Genomic DNA, 20767 nt, shown 5'->3' with positions numbered 1-20767 from the left:
GTACAAGTATATGCAAATTACCCAAGGGCTTTAAATACATAAAATCTTCACCAGACACTCTGTGGTCACAAACTTTTCATGTCCTAGATTCTGTATTTATTATATAGGAGAAATGTAACCAATATCTTTGTTCAGTAAATGTACAATGTTGGGACTGTGAAACACTCAGTAAAGAATAACACTGAGTCATCTGAAGAATCCAAGAATATGGGACAATACTTGATGTGTTAATGTGGACAGAAGAAACAGTAAGACTGGAAAGGGGGAAGGATCAAAACATGAAGACCTGTATTATACAGCAAAATGCTTTGGAATTAAACCTATTATGGCAATAATTTCCAACCGTACTGTTTATATCCCTAGATAGCTTTAAGTATTTTTCTTTGAATTGATGAATAATAACTGCACATATTTTGGGAAACAATGTGATATTCAATACATGCATACATTGTATAATAATCAAATAAAGGTATTTAGTATATCTAAACATTTTTCATTTTTGTGGTCTTCCAAGTTATTATTTCTAGTTTTTCTTAGATAATATATTTGGGATGTCGTCAATACATCTAAAGTTTATACTGTTTTGTAATTAGCTACACAATTTCCCAAAACTTCTACAGGGACTATTCCCTAATTAAACAGAAATGTAATCTCATGTCCTCAGTGAGTTTACGGTCTGATGTATGTTTTTCATTTTTATTAAATATTTGTGAATTCCATGCAGTCTATTTTGATCATGTTAGAATGCTCCCCTATCTGTACCCTCCCCTTAATACATCCTGCCTGATTTTGTGTACTATGTCATATATATTAAGTTTTATTGAGTCAAATTTCTGTTCCCCAAATGCCCTTCAGCTGGTTCCATCCACTGGAGCCTGGTTAACCCATCCTGCCTCACACCTTAAAGAAAACTGACTCTCCCAGTAGCTATTGGTTGCCAATAGTTCCTCAGCTAGGTTTAGGATTTCTTCTTCACTTCCCCACTTCTATGCTGGCATTTTGTTTGGTTTACATTTTTTACTACACCTCCCAGGAGTGCATCTCAAGTGTTGAAGGCATCCATGCTACCCACATTCATCCCTTTCTTAACCTCAGCAATTTTATTCCGTAGAATACAAAATTTCTCACACTTATTGCTTTGAAATAACACAATTCTTTCAAGTCATCTAATAGAATAATTGGCCTTCAAGTTTTCATTTCATTATGATTTGGTACATTGGTATATGAAATGACTTAAGGGAGTGTTGCTAAAATTCCTTCTGGGAGGCGTGAACAACATCTGGCCCCTCTTCCCTTGGGTTCCTAAGACAAAGTGAATTATAATTTCACAAAACTACAGTTTAGGAAACCAGCAAGTTTATTTGTCCTTACTTACAGAACATTGAGTGAGCGGTTAATTATAGGAAAAAGGCCCCACTGGAAAGTCTCCATCCAGGGATGGATTGTGACTTCCCAACAGCCACACAAAATGGTGAGTCTCCCTCCCTGCTTCCTCAGTTTAGGTATTCTTAGTCCCTCCCCCTTGCACAACTAGTGCCAACTGTTTGGTTGGGAGGTGTGACTGACTCTCACTGACCCTCCTTTCTTGCAGAATGTACCAGTCCACAGACTGGCTGTGATGGTCCCTGGCAAGTGGCTGCACCAAGCTTGGGAAAAAGGCATCAGATGTTCAATTCCTGTCTTTTGGAGGACAGGAAGCGATAAAGAGAAAGACTGACAGAGGTCAGAGAGAGAGAAATAGAAACATGAGAGATAAATATAAAGCTGAAAAAGATCAGCTGGTGTAGGACTGACTTTTTCAGGATCTACAAAAGTTTGATTGAATTCCTGCATTAATTTGTATTCCTTTTACAAGTTTCCTCCACTTTCTAAGTCTCTAAAGCCTTCACTATCAGGACTGTCAATGTCTGCTCACTTTTCACATCCTCTTTCCTAATCATTGTTATTATCACATTTTGAAGACATTTGAATTAGTGAATAAAGCTGATTAAGTTTGTATTGAAATATGAACATTAACATATCTTCCTTTGAAAAGAAAACAGCTGCTCAGTTGAAATAAAGAAAGATAAAGACCTCTGCTCTTCAAAGGACAGTAATTTGCAAATGAAGATGTAATCTCCATGATGGAAAACATACTTACTTATTTTTATTTTATGTTTATGAGTGCTATCCCTGCATGGGTTTAAGTGCGCCTGTGTTATGTAATACCCACAAAGAACAGAAGAGGGCATTGGATACCCTGCCACTGGAGTTATGAATGGTTGTTGACTACATGTGGGTGCTTGGATTCAAACCTCTGTCTTCTGCAAGAGCAGCCAGTGTTCTTAACCACTGAGCCATCTCTCCAGCCCCTGGAATATATTTAAATATCATAGAGCTGAAAAATTATTATTTTGTAAAATTCCTAAAGAATGGAAATGTAATATTATAAAGAGTTCGTATTGAAACAACACATTTATCAAGAAAAATATATAGATATAGCAAATAAGCAATGAAAACATGTTTTATCATTAGCCAGTGGAGAAACAAAACAATGATTACAAAGAAATACAACTAGATCCCTCAGATCAGTTACAGATAAATTCATAAGCATGTTAGTAAGGATGTAGTGTTACTGAAACTCACACTCTGCTTGTAGAATGTAAAATTATGTCACCTTTTAGAAAATAGTCTGGGCCATTTTTATTAATTTTATTTATTTTTTGCAGTTTTTTATGAAATTTTTAAAAACTTACTATTTATTTTTACACCCACTTCCCAGATAGCACCCTCCCATAGCCTCCCTCCCCCCACTAGAGCCCTTATACTCTGATATCCCTGCTACTGTCTGCTGTGTTGTCAGCACCCCCAGCCATTCCCCACTACTTGCCCTTCTCGTGAATCTAGTCAGCCTATCTAGAGGTCTTTGATTTAGGGGGATCAGCTGTTCCTCATCTAGCAGTAATCAGTTGTCAATATTCCTTTGGATAAAAATTTTGTAGTTTTGATACAATATAGTTGGATGCTATTTAGATTCCTTCCCTTTTCTGCAGCCCCCCAACTGCCCCCACCAAATTGAATGTACTTATATATGTGTATATATATAATACACACACTTGCATGCAAATATCTATCTATCTATATATAGGTTTTATATATATATATATATATCCTATAGAATATGATTTGTGTCCTCAAATGTCCTTTAATGTGGATCGAGCCCCTGGGCCCACCAAGATTCCAATTCCTGTAAGACACTGTCTTTCTCCCTCCCAGCAGCCATCAGTTGCCAGAGTTCCATAGGTTGGGATTTCTTACCCAATTCCCCATGTCTGTGCTGAGATTTTGTCTGAAGAATCAACTTTTTGGGGTATTACATTGAATTTGCGGATTATTTTTAATAGACTGGCTATTTTCACTGTGTTAATCCTATTGATCCATGAATATGGGAGGTCTTTGCATCTTCTGGTATGTTCTACAGTTACCTTCTTCAATATCTTATATTTTATTATATAATTCCTTTATTTCCTTAGATTTATTCCAAGAAATTTTATGGTTTTTGAGGTTATCATGAATCATTTCACTGATTTCTTTTGGATAAATTTCTTGCTTTTTTAAAGAAAGGCAACTGATTTTGGGGTGTTAATTTTATATTGTTCTATTTTGCTGAATATATTTATCATCTGTAAGGGTTTTCTGGTTGACTCTTGAGGATCTTTTATGTATAGAATCATAAATTGCTGATCTGTTCTTGGTTCAATTTTAAGTTCATCCATTTCTATTAGGTTTTCTAACTGAATTGAGTATAGATTTTAAAAGAATTTTTAAAGTTAAAACTATTTTAATTACTTTAATTACTTTGCCACAGTTGTGTTGACTACACCCCCTCCTTTCTCTCCCACCCCTACTCCCACCAAACCGTCCAGTGTGTTAATCTTATCCCACTTACACACCACCTTTCTTCTACTCCTTTCACCATCCTACCATAGGTCTCTTTCCCATTTTCTGTCATTCGTGTAGACTCAATCTCAGATTACACACATACAATCATTAACATATTTAACATATTTAAATCATATAAAACACATCCTTTTCACACAATAAAATTAAATTAGAATTCCATATGACATCTGAATGTTTTCCATAATTTTGAAAAAAGAATAAAAAATTCTAAATTCACATTTTATTTTGTTAGAAATACAGTTTACATATTAAATAACATTATAATAGAATGATTTAACAGTTTTAAATGGAAGAAAAAAGAGAAAAAGACATCTAAATAATATGTAAAGAAAATAGTATATAAAGAAAAAATCAAATCTATTTTTAAAAACTATTTTAGTGAATTTTTGAGAACTTCGAAAAATGTATTTTTTTCATATTTAGAACTCCCCATTTCAGTAACCCTACCTACAACTCCACAGTCAATTTTATGTCCTCTATTATTATTTAAAGGTCTATAGAGTCAAATTTTTGTTCCCAAATGTCATTTGGCATTTCTCCTGGAGCCTGCTTAACCTACAGAACATTACATCCTTAAAGAAAACTGACTCTTCCTCTCAGTTGCTAGTAGATCCTCAGCTAAGGCTGGGGCTTCTTATCCATCTGCCCGACTCTATGCTGAGAATGTGTCTTGTTGAGCTTACATACGTCTTGTGCATTCTGTGAAAACTGCTGTGAATTCATATGAAAAACTGCCCTGTGTTCTGGAAAACTCCTTTTCCTTGAGACCATCCACCAAATCTGGCTCTTACAATTTTTCTGTCTCTCTTTCACAATGGGCCCTGAGCCTTTGATATAGGTGTCCTATTCAAGGATGAGTGCTCTGCAGTGTCTTACTCTCTGTAGATTAACCAGTTATGCGTCTCTGTGTTAATCTCCAGCTGCTGCAAGAAGCTTTTCTGTGAGAGTTGAGGGATGCATTAATTTATGTTGTGGTGGTTTGAATAAGAATGTGCCCAATAGGCTCCAAGTATTTGGAAACTTTTTCCCAGTTGGTGGTGGTGTTTTGGGAGGTGTTGACCACACTGGAGGAAGCACATCACTGAGGGCAGAATTTAAGAGTTCTTAAATCTTGTGGTATTTCCAGTACGTCTCTGTTTCCTGTGCCTGCTTCAAGATGTGAGAGCTCCTCTTTCTGTTCTGGCTACCTCTTGGCAGTGTACCTCCCCACCATCATGTACTCTAATTCCTCTGGAATCGTAGGCTCAAATAAACTGTTCATTTTATAAATGCCCTTGGTCATGGTGTTTTAACAGAGAAATAGAAAAGTAACTAATCCATATGTGTATAATATTGTCATTGAATTCTTTTTAATACTATGTCCAGTTAGAAAAATATCAGTTGTAGCATAGGCCCTACAGCCTGTGACTTATTTAGCCCCAGGTTCATGGGCCTGATATCAGTGCTAGGTAGGGGATCCATATTGTGAGGTGGGTCTTATATCCAAGCAGAAAGTGGTTGGTTACTTCAAGAACATGCATGCCACTTTTGCACCACTAGGCACCTCTTGCCAGGCTAGTTGTTTTACCTCACAGGAGTCACAGCTGGGCAATGTTGGTGATTATTCTGAGAGCTTCTATAGTGATAGGTTTTCATATTCAAAAAGTCTTTAGTGTCAGTTATCCCTCTGTGTTCTCCTTCCTCTGCCCCTCCCTCTCATTTCTCACCCCATTTAAACCTTCCCACTACATCACAACCCTTCTCATTTTCATAGTACTTCATTCTATCCCCCACTCTATTTCTCTGATCCGCATGGCCCCTTATTAGCTTCCTGAAACCCCCCACCAGATTTTCCAATTGAAATTTACCTATCTAAAGATTCAAAACTAGCACTCACTTACGAGAGAAAACATACAATAGTTTCTTTCTGGTCTCAGTTACCTCACTCACGACAATTGTTTCTACTTCCATCCATTTCCCTGAAATTTTTATAATTTCATTTTACCCAATAACTGAATAATATTCCATTGCATAAATATACAGAACTTTCATTATGAATTTATCAGGTGATGAACAATTAGGTTATTTCCATTTCCTGAACATGGTGACTAGAACAGCAATGAACGTGGATGAATAGGTATCTCTGTTGTACAATATAGAGTCCTTTATGTATATGTCCAAGAATGTGGTGGCTGAATCATGTGGAAGGTCTATTTCTAAATTAGCCTCCACATTAATTTCCATAGTGGCTGCACCAGTTTGCACTTCTACCAGCACTGAATGAGCTCCCCTTTCCCCACATCCTCATCAGCATTTGTTGTTGTTGTTGTTGTTGTTTTGTGTCTTAGGCATTCTGACTTGGGTAAGATGAAATCTCAAAGTAGTTTTAATATGTATTTCTGTGATGGCTAAAGATGTTGAGTGTTTAAAAAAATACTTCCCAGACATTTTTGCTTCATCTTTTGATAATTATCTATTTAGTTCCTTGCCCCAGTGTTTAATTGGGTTGCTGGTGAGTTTCTTTTTGCTCTTTAGTTTTCTGATTTCCTTGCATATTTTAGATACTAGCCCTCTGTTAAAGATGTAGCTGATAATTTATTTTTTTCACTCTCTGCATTGCCTTTTCACTTGAATGATTATGCCCTTTAATGTACAGAAGGCTTCTTTTTTAGTTTCAGGGGATCCCATTTGTCACTTTTTGGACTTAATTCTTTTGCTGTAGAAGTCGTCAGAAAGTTCTTTCCTGTCCAATTAGTTCCAATGTATTCTTTACATTGTTCTCTATCAGATTCAGGCTATCAGGTCTTATGTTGAGGCCCTTTATCCATTTGGAGTTGAGTTTTGTGCATGATGGGAAACAAGGATCTAGTTTCATTCTTCTATATGTATCTATCCAGTTTGTCTAGAACCATTTATTGAACATGCTAGGTCTTCTCCAATGTATATTTTTGACCTCTTTGGTAAGTATTAGATGTCTATAAGTGCATGAAATTAAATCTGGGTCCTAATTCCACTTCATAGATCACTGTGTCTGTTTTTATTCTGATACTGTTCTATAAATTGAAATCAAGGGCAGTAACCTCTTCCTCTATTGTTTGAGGTTGCTTTGACTATCTTGTTTTTATGTTTGTGTTTCCATATGAAATTTGAGATTACTTTCAGTTTCTGTGAAGAATTGTGTTGGGATCCTTATCAAAAAAATCTGTAGATTGCTTTTTGTAGACAAACCATTTTCACACTATAACATCTATCAATCCATAAACATGGGAGGTTTTCCAACTTCATGATATCTTCTTCAACTTGTTTCTTCAGCATCTTACCATTTTTATTGTATAATTATTTCACATCCTTGGTTAGATTTATTTTAAGAGAAAGATTTATTCCATGGTAGGGATATCTAAATATTTTCCATAATAATTTTGAAGGGAAAGATTTACAAAACACATATTCAAACCACATAAACCATATTTATGCTGTTATGCTATAATACAATTTATGTGTCAAGTGATAAAAATAATAAAGATAAAATATCTAATTTTAAAGATTTGTTTATTTTATGTTATGTTTATGTGTATTTGCCTGTATGTATGTGTGTGTGCACCTTCTGTATGCATTGCCCATAGGGCCCCTGTATGTGGAGTTACAGGTGGTTGTTAACCACCATGTGTATGCTGTGAATGAGGTCCTCTGAAAAAGCATCCAGTGCTCTTAAGTGAGAAGCCAAGTCTTTAAATCTCAAAAAAATCTTAAATTTGAAAATATTTTAAACTGAATTAAATTTAAAAACAAATGAGAAAGAAAAAAGAAAAAGTAAGCATGCATGCAGCTAAAAAATAGTAGTTAGGAAAATACTAGTAGCACTATGTACCTACATTGATGAATATACATTGATAATCTCTCAATTTTATAAAGTCAGAAAATAATGATGAAAACCAAAGTATGTGTGCTGGATGGCTTTAGTGTCAACTTGACACACCTGGGTTGAGGGAGACTCAATTTGGGAATTGCCTCTGTTTGGCTGGCCTGTGGTCATGTCTGAGGGGCATCTTCTTGATGAGTGATGTAGGAGGGCCCAGCCCACTGTGGGTGGTGCCACCCCTGGGCAGGTGGGCCTGTGTTGCATAAGAAAGCAGGCTGAGCAGGGGCCAAGGGAGCAAGCCAGTAAGCAGAGTTCCTCCATGGCCTGTGCCCCAGATCCTGCCTCCAGGTTCCTGCCCTGAGTTCCTACCTTGGGCTCCCTGATGAACTTCGACCTGGGAGTTGTAAGCTGAATAAACCCTTTCCTCCCCAAGTTGGTAGTGGTCAGAGTGTTTTGTCACAGCACTGAAGAAACAAACCAGGGCAGCATGCAAAGGGAAAAATAACAAAATGAGCAGAGGGGAAAAAGTGTGACATAGAAAGCAAGATAAAACCATAAAACACTAAATATCAATTAAACATTAAATGGCTTCATTAAAACCAATATGTTTGATCATTTGATCATCAGATTAATCAGAAAATAAAATGTAAGGAAAAGACAAACTGTTCACAGCAGCTATAAGAAAGCAGACACCAGGACTGATCCCACAATTTACAGACAGGGTAAAGAATGGTAAGGAAGTGTTTGTGAGCAACTTAATTACAACAAAGTCAACTTCTTAAATGAAATGTGTGTGTTCAGTAGACTCCAGTGGATGAATTTGCGCTGAAGGACATCTGAGTACAAATGCTTGATTGGATAGGATTTAACATGTATGACAGAATACGTGAGGTTGGTGGGGTGGGGATGAGGGGCAGGGATGGGGGAGGATGTCTAAATTTGATTAAGAACTGTTGTATGAAGTGTATAAAAGCTCAATGAAAAGTTTTAAAAACAGATAAACTATCAGAATTCACTTTAGAGGAAATTTATATTCCATAGAGCTAATATTGTACAGCACTAATACTCTGTTAGTAGTTTGAACCTTCTTAATCTCTCTCTACCTTGCATGGCTCCACTATTTCAAAAGGAAGTAACACTGGGAATTAATAATGGCCAACTCAGTCTACAAACCGGAAATCCTTAATTGAAAAGCACAGCCATTAGTGTAACGCTAGAGTAGATGATTACTCATTAGAACAAGTGTAAATTTTTTAAAAGAATTGTTAATACCTCAAACTTAACAGTGTAAATGATAGCAATGTCTTACCATATTAGGTCTGGTGGGACTAAATATTTGATTTACTACTGGGAACTTAATAATGTTATTCATATTAACAGAACAACAAAGAGGACTTTGTATTCATTTTATTAGCTCAAATAATTTAAAGAAATCAATAAGTATTTCTGATTAAGTGTCAGAGAAGAGTATAGATATAACAAAATATATTCAAACACAAAGCCAAGAAGAAAAGACCTAGCTCCACTTAATCAGAAACAAGTTCTCATGCAGCGATTACACGTTTCCACTAATGTGAACTATTTTAAATTTATTTGTATTACTTTATTTTCTATGTGTGCATATACTTTACTCATGTGTGTGTGTGTGTGTGTGTGTGTGTGTTTGTGTGCATGCTCATGCACATGCACGAACACATGTGTGAGTCTCAGTGGACCTGTGAATGTCAGAGAACAGCTGGAGGAGTCTCTCCTTCTGCTATGAGGGTTCCAAACTTGGGTCGTTTGGTGGCAGGTGCCTTTCACTCTGAGCTGTTCCTCCAACCCTACTATGTACTCTTGAATGGAGAGTATTATAGTGGGATTTCTCTTCTTTTTGAATGTGTGTATATGTGTGTGCATGGATGTACACATGTTATGCATGTGGTATATTTATGTGAATGGTATGTATGTGGGGCATGTGTGCTTTTGACGGGTGTACATGAGAGGTGTATGTGTGATTTATGCATCCATGTGCAGGTATAAGAGAGGATGTACTTGCCCATATGTGTGAAAACAAGTGTATGTACAGATGCTGTGCTTGGCCTTTACACAGATGCTGGAGGTCCAAACTATGTTGGGATTTGTCTGTTTTGAGCTTACATGGGAATTGTGCGTGTTGTCAGTATTGCTGTTTGTTCATGTCAGTAACTGACCAGCTGTCTAGAGAACTTGTTTTCTTGTGGCCGTCCACCTCTACTCCCTCTTCTTCAATGATCCCTGAGTCTTGGGAGGAAGAAGTTTGATGTAGCTGTTCTAGTCAGGGATAAGCCATCTATAGCCTCTTATTCTCTGCACATTGACCAGTTGTGGTTCTCTGCGTTAATCACCATCTGCTGTATTAGGGAGCATCTCTGCTCAGAGTTAACAGATTCATTAATCAATTGGTATAACAAAAATTCACTGGAAATCAGTTTAATACTATAAATTTTTAGCACAGTAGTTTCAGGAGAATTTCTCACATGGCTTGTGGACTGTCTAGCCTCAGGTTCCTAGGCCTGATATAAATGCCAGGTAAGGCCTCCAGTCCATGAAGCAAGTGGGAATTCCAATGAGAAAATAGTTACTTCCTATAGTATCTGTGTCACTATTGCACCAGTGGGTATATCTTGGCAGACCACTGGTTGTAGCTCCCAGGATTCAAAGCTGGGTAGGTTCATGTTAAATTTGCTCTTCAGGTGCCTTGCAAAACACCTCCCAGCATGGTGAAAGCTAGACAGTGGCAATGAGGCTTAGAAGTCAGCACCAGCTTGGTTTCTCCTTTATTTTCTACAGCTCATTTATTTAGTAACTTCAGCAACATGGTCTTACTGTGAAGTGCTGGTGGGTAACCAAGAGCAGGGGTGATGGTCAGTTTTATTTGAGGGTCTATGGGACTCCTGGACAACAGTTTCAAATAGAATCCACTCCAGGCATTGGGCTTTTTTCTTTGTAAGCTTATGTTGTTTAGTAGGGACAATGTCACCCTGTTATAAGCTAACTCCTTTTAATATTTTTATAATGTTTATGTATCTACTTTATCAGCTTCTATACTGTTACCGTTCTATTTGGCTTTTTCTAAAGGCCTTTCATGGTAGTTATCCCTCTCCATACTCCCTCCTATGTTCTGGCCCCCCATTCTGCACCCCATATAAGCCTTCCTACTCTAGTATTCTTCTTTCCACTTTTATATCATGTATTCTATGTCCACTTCCAGAGACCTCCCCAAACCCACCAATGGCTATTCCTAATCTTTTACCTATCTGGATTTTGGAATTCTGGCTTACTGCACTCAGAATGGCTGTTTCCTTTTCCATCCATTTACCTTCAAATTTCACAACTTAATTTTTAAGATGTAAATAATATTCCACTGTGCGTTATGTTCCGCCCCGTCATCGTTCAACAGCTGATGGACATCTAGATTGTTTCTACTTTCTGAGTATTTTGAACCATATACCACAAAGTACCTAGGTGGTTTAGAATGCTCCGCCATACAGCTTGTGTCAGCTTCATGTAAGTCAAAGAAACAGAGATGGCTTTCACAAACAGCCTACTTGATTGAATCCAGGTTTTGCCCTAATCAGACATGTTCTGGAGTTTTATATCTAAGTTTGGCTAAATATTCACCTGCTATGACTAAGAATTTGATCACTATGTCATAAGAGTATACTTTTTTGTTAGATTTCAGTTGGTTGATGCATTCTGTTAAGCTGTAGTTCATTATCTAAAGAGGGACTTTAGGCCAGACATATGATTCAGCTTTAAAAAGCAGGTACTGTTTTCTCTGAGTTTAAAGTGAATTTGGGTGTCCAGTAAATGTTAAGATACAAAATTATATAGAGTAAAATGAATAAACACAGTAACAAGAGGGACAGAAAAGTCTAACAGACAAGAACAGCTATGATTTACAAAAGGCATACCTGATCATATGCTCCAACACTGGACTGCATTCTTATTTTTACTTTGAATTTATCCTATGCATTTTTGGCTGTCTGAAGCCATGAGATTCTCAGGCCTTTTAATTGCTTTTATTTGAGACAATTTCATACATGTGCAGTGTATTGCAATTATATTCACCTCCCCATGACCCTCTTTTGTCCCCCTTCCAATCCTGCTGACCGTCCTCTTCATAACTAGCCCACTCCTATTTGTGCAGAGTTTGTTCAGGAGATCACAGCTGTTGTGTCCATGATTGCAGTATCTACGTCATGTCCAGCAGACAGCATTTCCTAGCGCTCCTCCCCATCCTCTGGCTCTTGCATTCTGAAATAAAGGCTCATAACTTACAAAGTGCTGAGAATAAATGACCGCTGAGTGTTCAGTACCCAAAAGGACATCATCACCTGCCCCATGCCCAGGAAACAGTCCCAGACAATTTGAATAAACAGAGTCTCACTTTTGCCTTTTCTTATTCCTATTTTCTGAACACTACAAAGCACACTAAAGCAAACTTTCTTTGTGCTGATTTACTTGAAGAAGGGCTGCTAACACAGTGGAGAGTTTCCATACACACCTCATTCTACGTCTAATTATACATGATTAACATATATGACTACAATCTCATAATATAGCTACAAAATCAATAAACTTATATTACTGAGATGACTAAAATAAAGATTGCAAATAGATTTCAACAATTTTCCAGTGAAAGTAAATTCTCTGTGACAGGTTTTGATTTCAGTTTCAGCTGTTTTTTCTCTTTTCTTCAGTTAGCTTGTTATTCCTTCTTTACTCTCATTTTATGAGACATTTTAAAAAAAGAATATTTATCAGTTCTTTGAGAATTTCAGAGATGCATTCAATCTATTTTGATTTTATATATATATGTAAATGGAGGCAAAGTTTACTGATTTGGAATACTGATAGAATAAGTGTCTGAAGAAGCAACTGCCAGATCTCGGCAACAACTCATTATGAGTTGACTGTTTCTCAAATTCTTTTGAAATGTTTCTCCAAAATATTGGCTAATTCCCCACACTGCTGCCACTGTAAAAACTATCAAAACTTTGCATTTTTGCAATTCTCATTTATGTTGTGATGAATGTGGTAGTTAATTTCAAATTCAGGATAAACAACGAAAATGTAGTTTTTATTGTGGTTTTTTAAAGTAAATGGAATAAACCAATTCATGTAAGTTTGACCTTCATCTTCACATAAATAACTTGCTTAGATTACTTTTTCTTTCCGATGGGCCAGGGATCACTTCCCAAAGGTCCTCAGCCTTTATATTCTCCAGTTCAGCAACTGAAGGACCTACTTTGGAATGAAGACGGGACTGACTCACCGCTTGAGGTAGGAGAGGGTTGTGCTGGCTGCACTTACCTAGTGCTTGGTAGTCTCTTCACTGGGTCAGTTAGTGTTCATCTTCGTTGACATAACTACACACATCTGTTTCATAAATTTGTTATTGATTGACATATAGACAAAATAACTCATAAAATATCAGCATACATAGAAAATGTCAAATGTTACACAATTAGAGCTTAACTTGGTAAATCAAATTTTATTTTAACTATTTCATTAACATGAACTAAAATTATTTTTAACCAAGCAAACTTTATTGTATCACACTTTATTGATTACATATATCAGGGATACCACCACATATATTATATATAACTATACAGTACCATATTCATACTACGAATTATTAGAAAGGAATTGTGCTGATAAGTACTTGATACATCTTTTTCTTATATAAAATATCATACTGTATTAATTATCTAATAGACAATATCACTGATATCAAAATGTTTGGTGACATACAACTGTAATCTCATGGTTGTTGGGGAACAGAGGCAGAAGGTTTGCTGCAAGTTACAAACTAACCAGAGGTACACTGCAGGACTGTCTCAAAGGACCAACAAAAATATTGTTTTACTCTAATTTTTGTTCTTTCATTCTTTTATTTATTCAGTAATCTCAAGAATCATTTATAAGACACAGCATTTGCAGTTAGAAATTCACAGCAGCAGCTGTGGATGCCTGCATTGGGTCTCCACAAGAAACACGCCCTCAGCAGTTAGGCTTGGATTGAGGAGAGGCTCATGTGGCCTTACCCCTCACTGATTTAATATTTGCTACCTACAGATTCAGGGAGAAGGGAAATGATTATCTTAAGTTGTATACTCACTGATGATTCTACCAAGTTCTAATGCCTAGCTCCAATCCAGTGATCACACAGATGGCCCTGGTTAAACTAAATAGGTCACAAAATAAATCCCAAAGTCATGAACCTGTGAGAGGAACTGATAGAGATAATGGAGTTGGGGGGTGTTTGATAGGGATGAGAGGGAGCTAAGAGAGGGTGGGGGAAGACAGTAGTTGGAATGTGTTATATACATGCATGAAAGTGTGATACAGTAAAATTAATTACAAAAAAGCATCAGCCCAAAACGTTCTGTTCTGTCACCAAGTAACTAAACAAAGGAAAACTCAAATTATAAATCCTTTGCAGTAAATGCGATTTCAAGATTATTTTTCTTTTTTATATTTTATTTCATTTGTGTGGGGAAAGGTGGAGGAGCACACATGTCACAGCCTATGTGAGAGGTCAGATAACTTGAACTCAATTCTCTCCTTCCACCGTTTGAGTGACAGGATCAAACCCAGATTGTCAGGCTTGGCCTCAAGCACCCTTACCCACCAATCCATCTCTGTGGCCCCTGATTAATTACTTCTTAGTTGGAGTTAACAGTTTTACTTTAAATTTAGATTCTTAAATTAGAAGACAGATTTTGTTATATTTAAGTCACAGATGACAATGTTGTTATTGTCATATACAAACAAAAAATCACTACTGATTATAATAAGAGAACATACCAGTCCGTGCGGTGAAAAAATGTTAAAATCAAAGAACTTTAATAATTTTATGAGGTCAGTGTGATGACCACTACTTTATGGAAACAACTACCTTTATAACTGCTGTGTAGAAAGAATCATATCATATTATATATTCATGTTTGATGATAGAAAATAGCTGGATGAATAAAGGATTGGAGGAAGAGATCTTATTACTTTCCACCACAGAGTGTTATGCACTTAAAGAGATGTCAAAATATATTTTGCATTAAATTTTTAAAAAATCAGTGTAATTTTCTAGCTCATGTAGGAAACAATAGGAAAGCTAAATCCTGTTCTTGTAATATATTTATTTTGAAGTTAAAAAGATAATTATAAAATTTTGAAATAGCTAGAAATAATTTGACTTTATGACCCAGTGCTTTGGAGCAGTATAATGAAAATGGGAAAACCATTACTTTTGATTAGGTTTGTTAGCAAAATATTATACAAAGAGCTGAACTTGAACTGGCTTTCAAAGGAAGTGGAATATGTTGATGGGCAATTCATACCTGCAGCAGGATAGCAGACTCAGTGAGATTATTTAGTTAATATTCCACTGAACACTAACTTTTCCACATGCCTACATTAAACAGTTTTGGCAATCTCTGAGACTCTCAGGAAGAGTGAATAACAAGAACACTGTGCACTATTATGAACAATTGTACATTAAACGGTTTTGGCAATCTCTGAGACTCTCAGGAAGAGTGAATAACAAGAACACTGTGCACTATTATGAACAATTGTAGTAGGGCAGAACATTTATCTCAGCATTTGTGAGGCAGGGTCATGAGGATCTCTGTGAAATCCAGGCTGACCTGGTCTCCATGGACAGATACAGGCCAACTAAAGCTACAGGGAATCCCTGTCTCAAAAAAAAAAAAAATTAAGGTCAAGTTGAATGTGGTGGTGTATGCCTTGAATTACAGCTTTTAGAGGGTAAAGGTGGGCAATGTCTGTGAAACTGAAGCCAGCTTGGTCTACATAGCAAGTTCCAGGCCAGCAGGAGCCATAGGGAGCCGCTGTCTCCAGAAGGAAAAAAAAAAGAATTAAGATCAAGTGGCTAGTGATATGGCTCACTAAATAAAGAAGCTCGTTGTCATCTGATCTCGACATGTGCACCATGACACATGCCCCTCCCCATGTAAAAAATACATAAATAGAAATGTAATAAAGCTGTTTAAAAAAAATCAAGAGCAACCCCAAGTCAGGCTGTGAGCTTCAGCAGGTTGGCAAAGTTATTCAAAATGAGAAAGTGGGAATAAATAAAAATAACTAAATAACAGCCAAGTTCAGCTTTATATGGATACTTCATGATTTAGATCATATTTACTTTGTAAACTAATACAGTGAGTGTTTAAAATGCTAATTTTAAAATAAGGAAAGTTGTTCTTTCAAAGGACTGTATCAGCATATATTCATTAGCAAAGTGATGGGTGGGTGGGTCTCAGAAAATTTCCATTCAAGTGTGTTGTATTCAAGTGTGCTGTATTTTCTTGACCATATTTATCCCCATTACTGGTTTCTAGAACCTTGGCCTCTCCTAATCTTTTTTCTTTTCCCAAGTAGCTCCCCTTCTACTTTATGTCACATATATACATACAGATGGATATATATTCAAGGTTCTTTAGAAATCTATGAAAACATGGCAGTAGCTACTGATTTCAGAGAGGGAACTCAGAACAGAAAATAGGATAAAAACTATGTGAGAAAAATATTGACACAATTTGGGAGAAATAATTTAAACATTCCCCAAGAAGCAGGGTTTTTATTGCTTATAAAGTAAAAAAGTTCAGCGCATTGAAAGGCTTTTTTTTTTTATTCTAATATAACTCACTTTCAAACAAAGTACAGCAAATGACTAGGCATTTTTAAGAGCTGGCTTTAAAGTGTGGATTCTGTTTTACGTTTAAATCTATTCAGTCTCATTTCAATCCCAAGTTAATGATGGGAAACCACACATCAGTGTCAGAGTTTATTCTTCTTGGGCTGACAAGTGACGTCAAGCTTCAAGCTGTGCTTCTCCTGTTTCTGCTGCTAACTTACATCTTAAGTGTCATGGGCAACTCTGCCATCATCCTTCTGACCCTGCTGGATTACCGCCTCCAGATGCCTATGTATTTCTTCCTCCGAAATTTTGCGTTTTTAGAGATATCATTTACATCTGTCTTTGTTCCCAAAATGCTAATCAATATTGGAACTGGAGAAAGGACTATCTCCTTTGCTGGATGCTTCACTCAGTATTTTTTTGCAATTCTTCTGGGAGCAACTGAATTTTACCTTTTAGCTGCCATGTCCTATGACCGCTACGTGGCCATTTGCAGACCCCTGCATTACACATCTATCATGAGTAGAAGACTTTGTTTTCAACTTGTCCTAAGCTCCTGGTTCTCTGGTTTTGTAGTTGTCATTGTGCCTCACGTAATGACTCTTCAGTTACCTTTCTGTGGCTCCAACATCATCAACCATTACTGCTGTGACTACACTATACTGCTGCATTTGTCCTGTTCAGACACGCATTCCATAGAAGTGATTCAGTTCGTCCTTGCTGCCGTGACCCTCATCTTCACCTTGTTCCTGGTGATTCTGTCCTACACATACATTATCAGGACCATTCTGAGGATCCCCTCTGCACAACAGAGAAAGAAAGCATTTTCTACATGTTCCTCTCACATGATAGTGGTATCACTTTCTTATGGAAGCTGTATCTTCATGTATATAAATCCTTCTGTTAAAGATGCAGCAAGCTTTAATAAGAGAGTTGCAGTTTTAAATACTTCTGTTGCCCCTCTCTTAAACCCATTCATCTATACCCTAAGGAACAAGCAAGTGAAAATAGCCTTCAAAGATATGTTAAGTAAGGTGATATTTTTTTCAAAAAAGTGAAGGTATTTGAGGCTTAGTACTAATTAATTGGAACACCACAATTGTACATACTTGAATTTAAATAAATTTTATATATAAAATCGTTAATATTCTTATTTGTATACTGATTCAGTAAATTCACTATTTAATTCAGCCACTGTTTCTCCTGTTGAGATGGCTGCTATGTGTGTATTTGCAGTGTGTCCTCTAAATCTTCATTGATGTTGCCTTTGTTTAGATCTCAACTTTAAGGAAAAACCTTGGGAAAGGTCAGGATTGAGACCACAACTTTCAATGATTTGTTTTTGCAATAAATTAAAAAAATCTTATCCATATGATTCTGAGCCCCTCTAATCTTGCAACAACTAAATCTAACACAAATAAATTTAGCCTGTGTTCTTAATAACAAATAATTTTCAGTATAAAAATTTAGATTTAAATTTAGTCTTTTCACACAAATCAGTTAATGGGATGCTCAGTAGTTGAACTAAGAAATTTTTAAAGAAGAGGAAATCATATGATTGTGTTAATACTGGTAGAAAATGCTAAATGGTGATTTGTACATAGGTTACAGTCCCTGAGATAACACATGAAAGACACAAAGGAATTTTAGCAAAGTAAGGAGATATATGTCCTCAAGCAAATATTCTGGTTAGTTTTGTTTCTGCTCAGTGTCCTACATCCCATCTAAGTGAATCGTGAAAGAAACAATAATAATACTACTGATGAGGTTAACGATTATATAGGCAATGGCTCTGTCACAAGTAATAGCATCCATTTTCTGAACAACTTTTCTCTGTAGTAATACTGTAGCAATAGCGTGCCATATTTACACAAGAATGCTTGAAACTTTAAAAAGTTTATAGATGTTTACATTCGAATCCTTTAAATATTCACATGAAAAACTTAAGCCCTAGAGATGGTAGCACACTTTTTTTGAAGCCCATAAATAACGAATGCCAAACTTGTGATCTTGAATTCTTTACTTTTCCAATGTTTAATACTGAAGAATTTACTGTGCAGTGGCATTAAAGCAGGGTTGCTGGAAACCAGAGAAACAAAGTTGGTTTAAATTGTAGAATTTGATAGATCCTAGATCCCTCACCATAATTACTTAAGTGTCTTCCATATACCTGGTATGTACTTGACGGCAATGAGAAAGTTTGCTGTTTTGTGGTTTAGACAGATGGGTAATTGCATTCTTAGTTCATTCATTGTTTATTTCTTAGTCTTTTATTTTTATTTTATGTGTATGAGTGTTACGCCTGCATGTAGGTAAGTGCACCTGTGTTGAGCAATGCCTGCAGAGGACAGAAGAGGCAGTTGGATCCCTGGACCTGGAGTTACTGACAGTTGTTAGCTGCCATGTGGGTGCTGGGATTCAAACCCGGGTCTTCTTCAAGAACAGTCAGTGTTCTTAACTGCTGAGCCATCTCTCCCGCCATTTATTTTTAATGCTCTAATTAATATATTAAGGATGTTCAATTTTAAAACACAGATTAAAAAAGCAGATACAACCAAGCATTTGAATCACAAATTGTTTCTTTTAAAACACACAAGGGCATGAGGATGCAAAAACACATATTGTATTTATTTTTATTTGAGATTTTCATAAATGCATGTAATATATTTTAATCAAAGTATTCCTTATTCCGTCCTCCAGTTCTCCCCATGTCCCCTCCGGTACTTTCCCCTGCCAACTTCCTGCACTCTTTTTAAGTCCACTGAATCCATTTTGTGTTGCCTGTGTGTGCATAAATGTGAGGGAAGCCCTGGAAAAGGGCAGCCTGTCAAGTGGCAACATGTCAGGAGAAAGCTGACAGCAAATCTGCAGACACAAACTTTACTTCGTTGGTCTTGACAAATATGACAGAATGCATGAAATTCGGTGGAGGGGCCTATGGGAGGAAACAGATAGGACATGGGGACTAAATTTGACCTAGATGTTTTATATGTAATGCACAAAACTTCAATAAAAATATATGCATTGCAAACTCTACGTTCAGAGCTAGCACACTACTGCCTCTTAATAGGCAAAATTAATAAATGTCAACAAAAAGTAAAGTAAATTATAATGAACCTAACAGATTTTTGGCTTTTTAGACAGGGTCCCTCTGTAGCCCTACCTGGCCTAGAACTCCCTGTGTAGGCAGGATGAACTCAGTCTCACAGAGATCCTCCTGCCTCTGCATCCAGAGTGCTGGCATTAAAGTCATGTACCACCAAACCTGAATGATTCAGAATTTTATATAATGAAAAACTAATAGGTAATAAAATTTTAAGAAAGGTGAATTAGCACATTATTCTAGCAAATGGAAATCTCTGTTAGCCAGAGAATTCTTGACTCCACAAAACAATAGTAAGAGTATTCAAATTTTTTTATGCAGAAAACTTCATTTTTAATGCAAATTTTATGCATGTTGTATTTTGTTTTCCAAATTAAGAAAATTATTAAATACATAAATGTTAATTATTTTGACTTTGGTTCTTTTAAAGTTCAGCAATATGACCTCCCTCTACGTCCCTGGGTCTGCACAACCCTCCCGCCTCTCTCCTGGATAAGTCCAGTGCGCTTTGACTCCCCCAGCCTCATTCACCCTCCCATCTCCCCTGTCCATCTATCTTCCTAGCTTGGGTACTGGCCCATTCCTTGTCTTGGCAAACCAGACACCAGGAGAACCACCACTGCTTCCAGGTCCTTTGCATCCAGACCAACCCAGTTCCTTCTCACAGTCCCCAGGAGCCCGCTGGACCTGGTCCTGTCCTCACCTCCCTGTGCTTCCCTGGGCTGCACAACCCACTAGCCTTTTTCCTGGACACCAGGGCTGACCACTCCGCTTCTCCTGATCCTTTGAATCAGACAAACCCAGTTCCTCAGTGCAGTCCCCAGGAGCTCTTGGGACTTTGCCCATCCCCATATCCCTTTGCATCTCTGGGTGGCACCCACCAGCTTCCTGAGACCAGCATCTTTCCTGGGCCCTGCTCCAAGGCTAGTCCAACCCCCAAATTCCTGAGGACAACATCTTTCCTGGAGGGGTCCAGACCTGGGAACTCCTGAAGACAAAAGCAATCTGGCCACTCCAATATAAAATCAAAAGAGAGAACTGGAATCTTAGATGAACCAGCTTTTCTTACCCAAAAATAAACCACAAAGGCACATAAAGTTTACAACAAGAAGCAGACCTAAACTTGAAGGCTTGAGTCTCACACAAGAGTCAGAAACTACAAAAGAAATTCACATGTCAAAATCACAGAGAAAAAATAATA

General features: G+C 37.0%; 1 protein-coding gene across 1 annotated transcript; it reads left to right on the top strand.

Annotated features, from left to right (window-relative positions):
- The first annotated feature begins 16579 nt into the window (after positions 1–16579).
- Positions 16580–17521, top strand: LOC103725089 (olfactory receptor 6C4-like). The gene has a single exon (XM_008822341.2). It carries the CDS (start codon positions 16580–16582, stop codon positions 17519–17521), a length of 942 nt encoding a protein of 313 aa, XP_008820563.2.
- Positions 17522–20767: the final 3246 nt, after the last annotated feature.

This window comes from Nannospalax galili, unplaced genomic scaffold (genome assembly GCF_000622305.1).
Source record: "Nannospalax galili isolate Female #2095 unplaced genomic scaffold, S.galili_v1.0 scaffold5069, whole genome shotgun sequence".
In the NCBI taxonomy this organism is placed as follows: domain Eukaryota; kingdom Metazoa; phylum Chordata; class Mammalia; order Rodentia; family Spalacidae; genus Nannospalax; species Nannospalax galili.
Note: the sequence above shows the minus strand (reverse complement) of the source record. Positions and strands in the feature narration are given on the sequence as shown.

Excerpts from the sequence above, each read along its gene's own strand:
- LOC103725089 (XM_008822341.2), top strand. The coding sequence starts at position 16,580 with ATGATGGGAAACCACACATCAGTGTCAGAGTTTATTCTTCTTGGGCTG.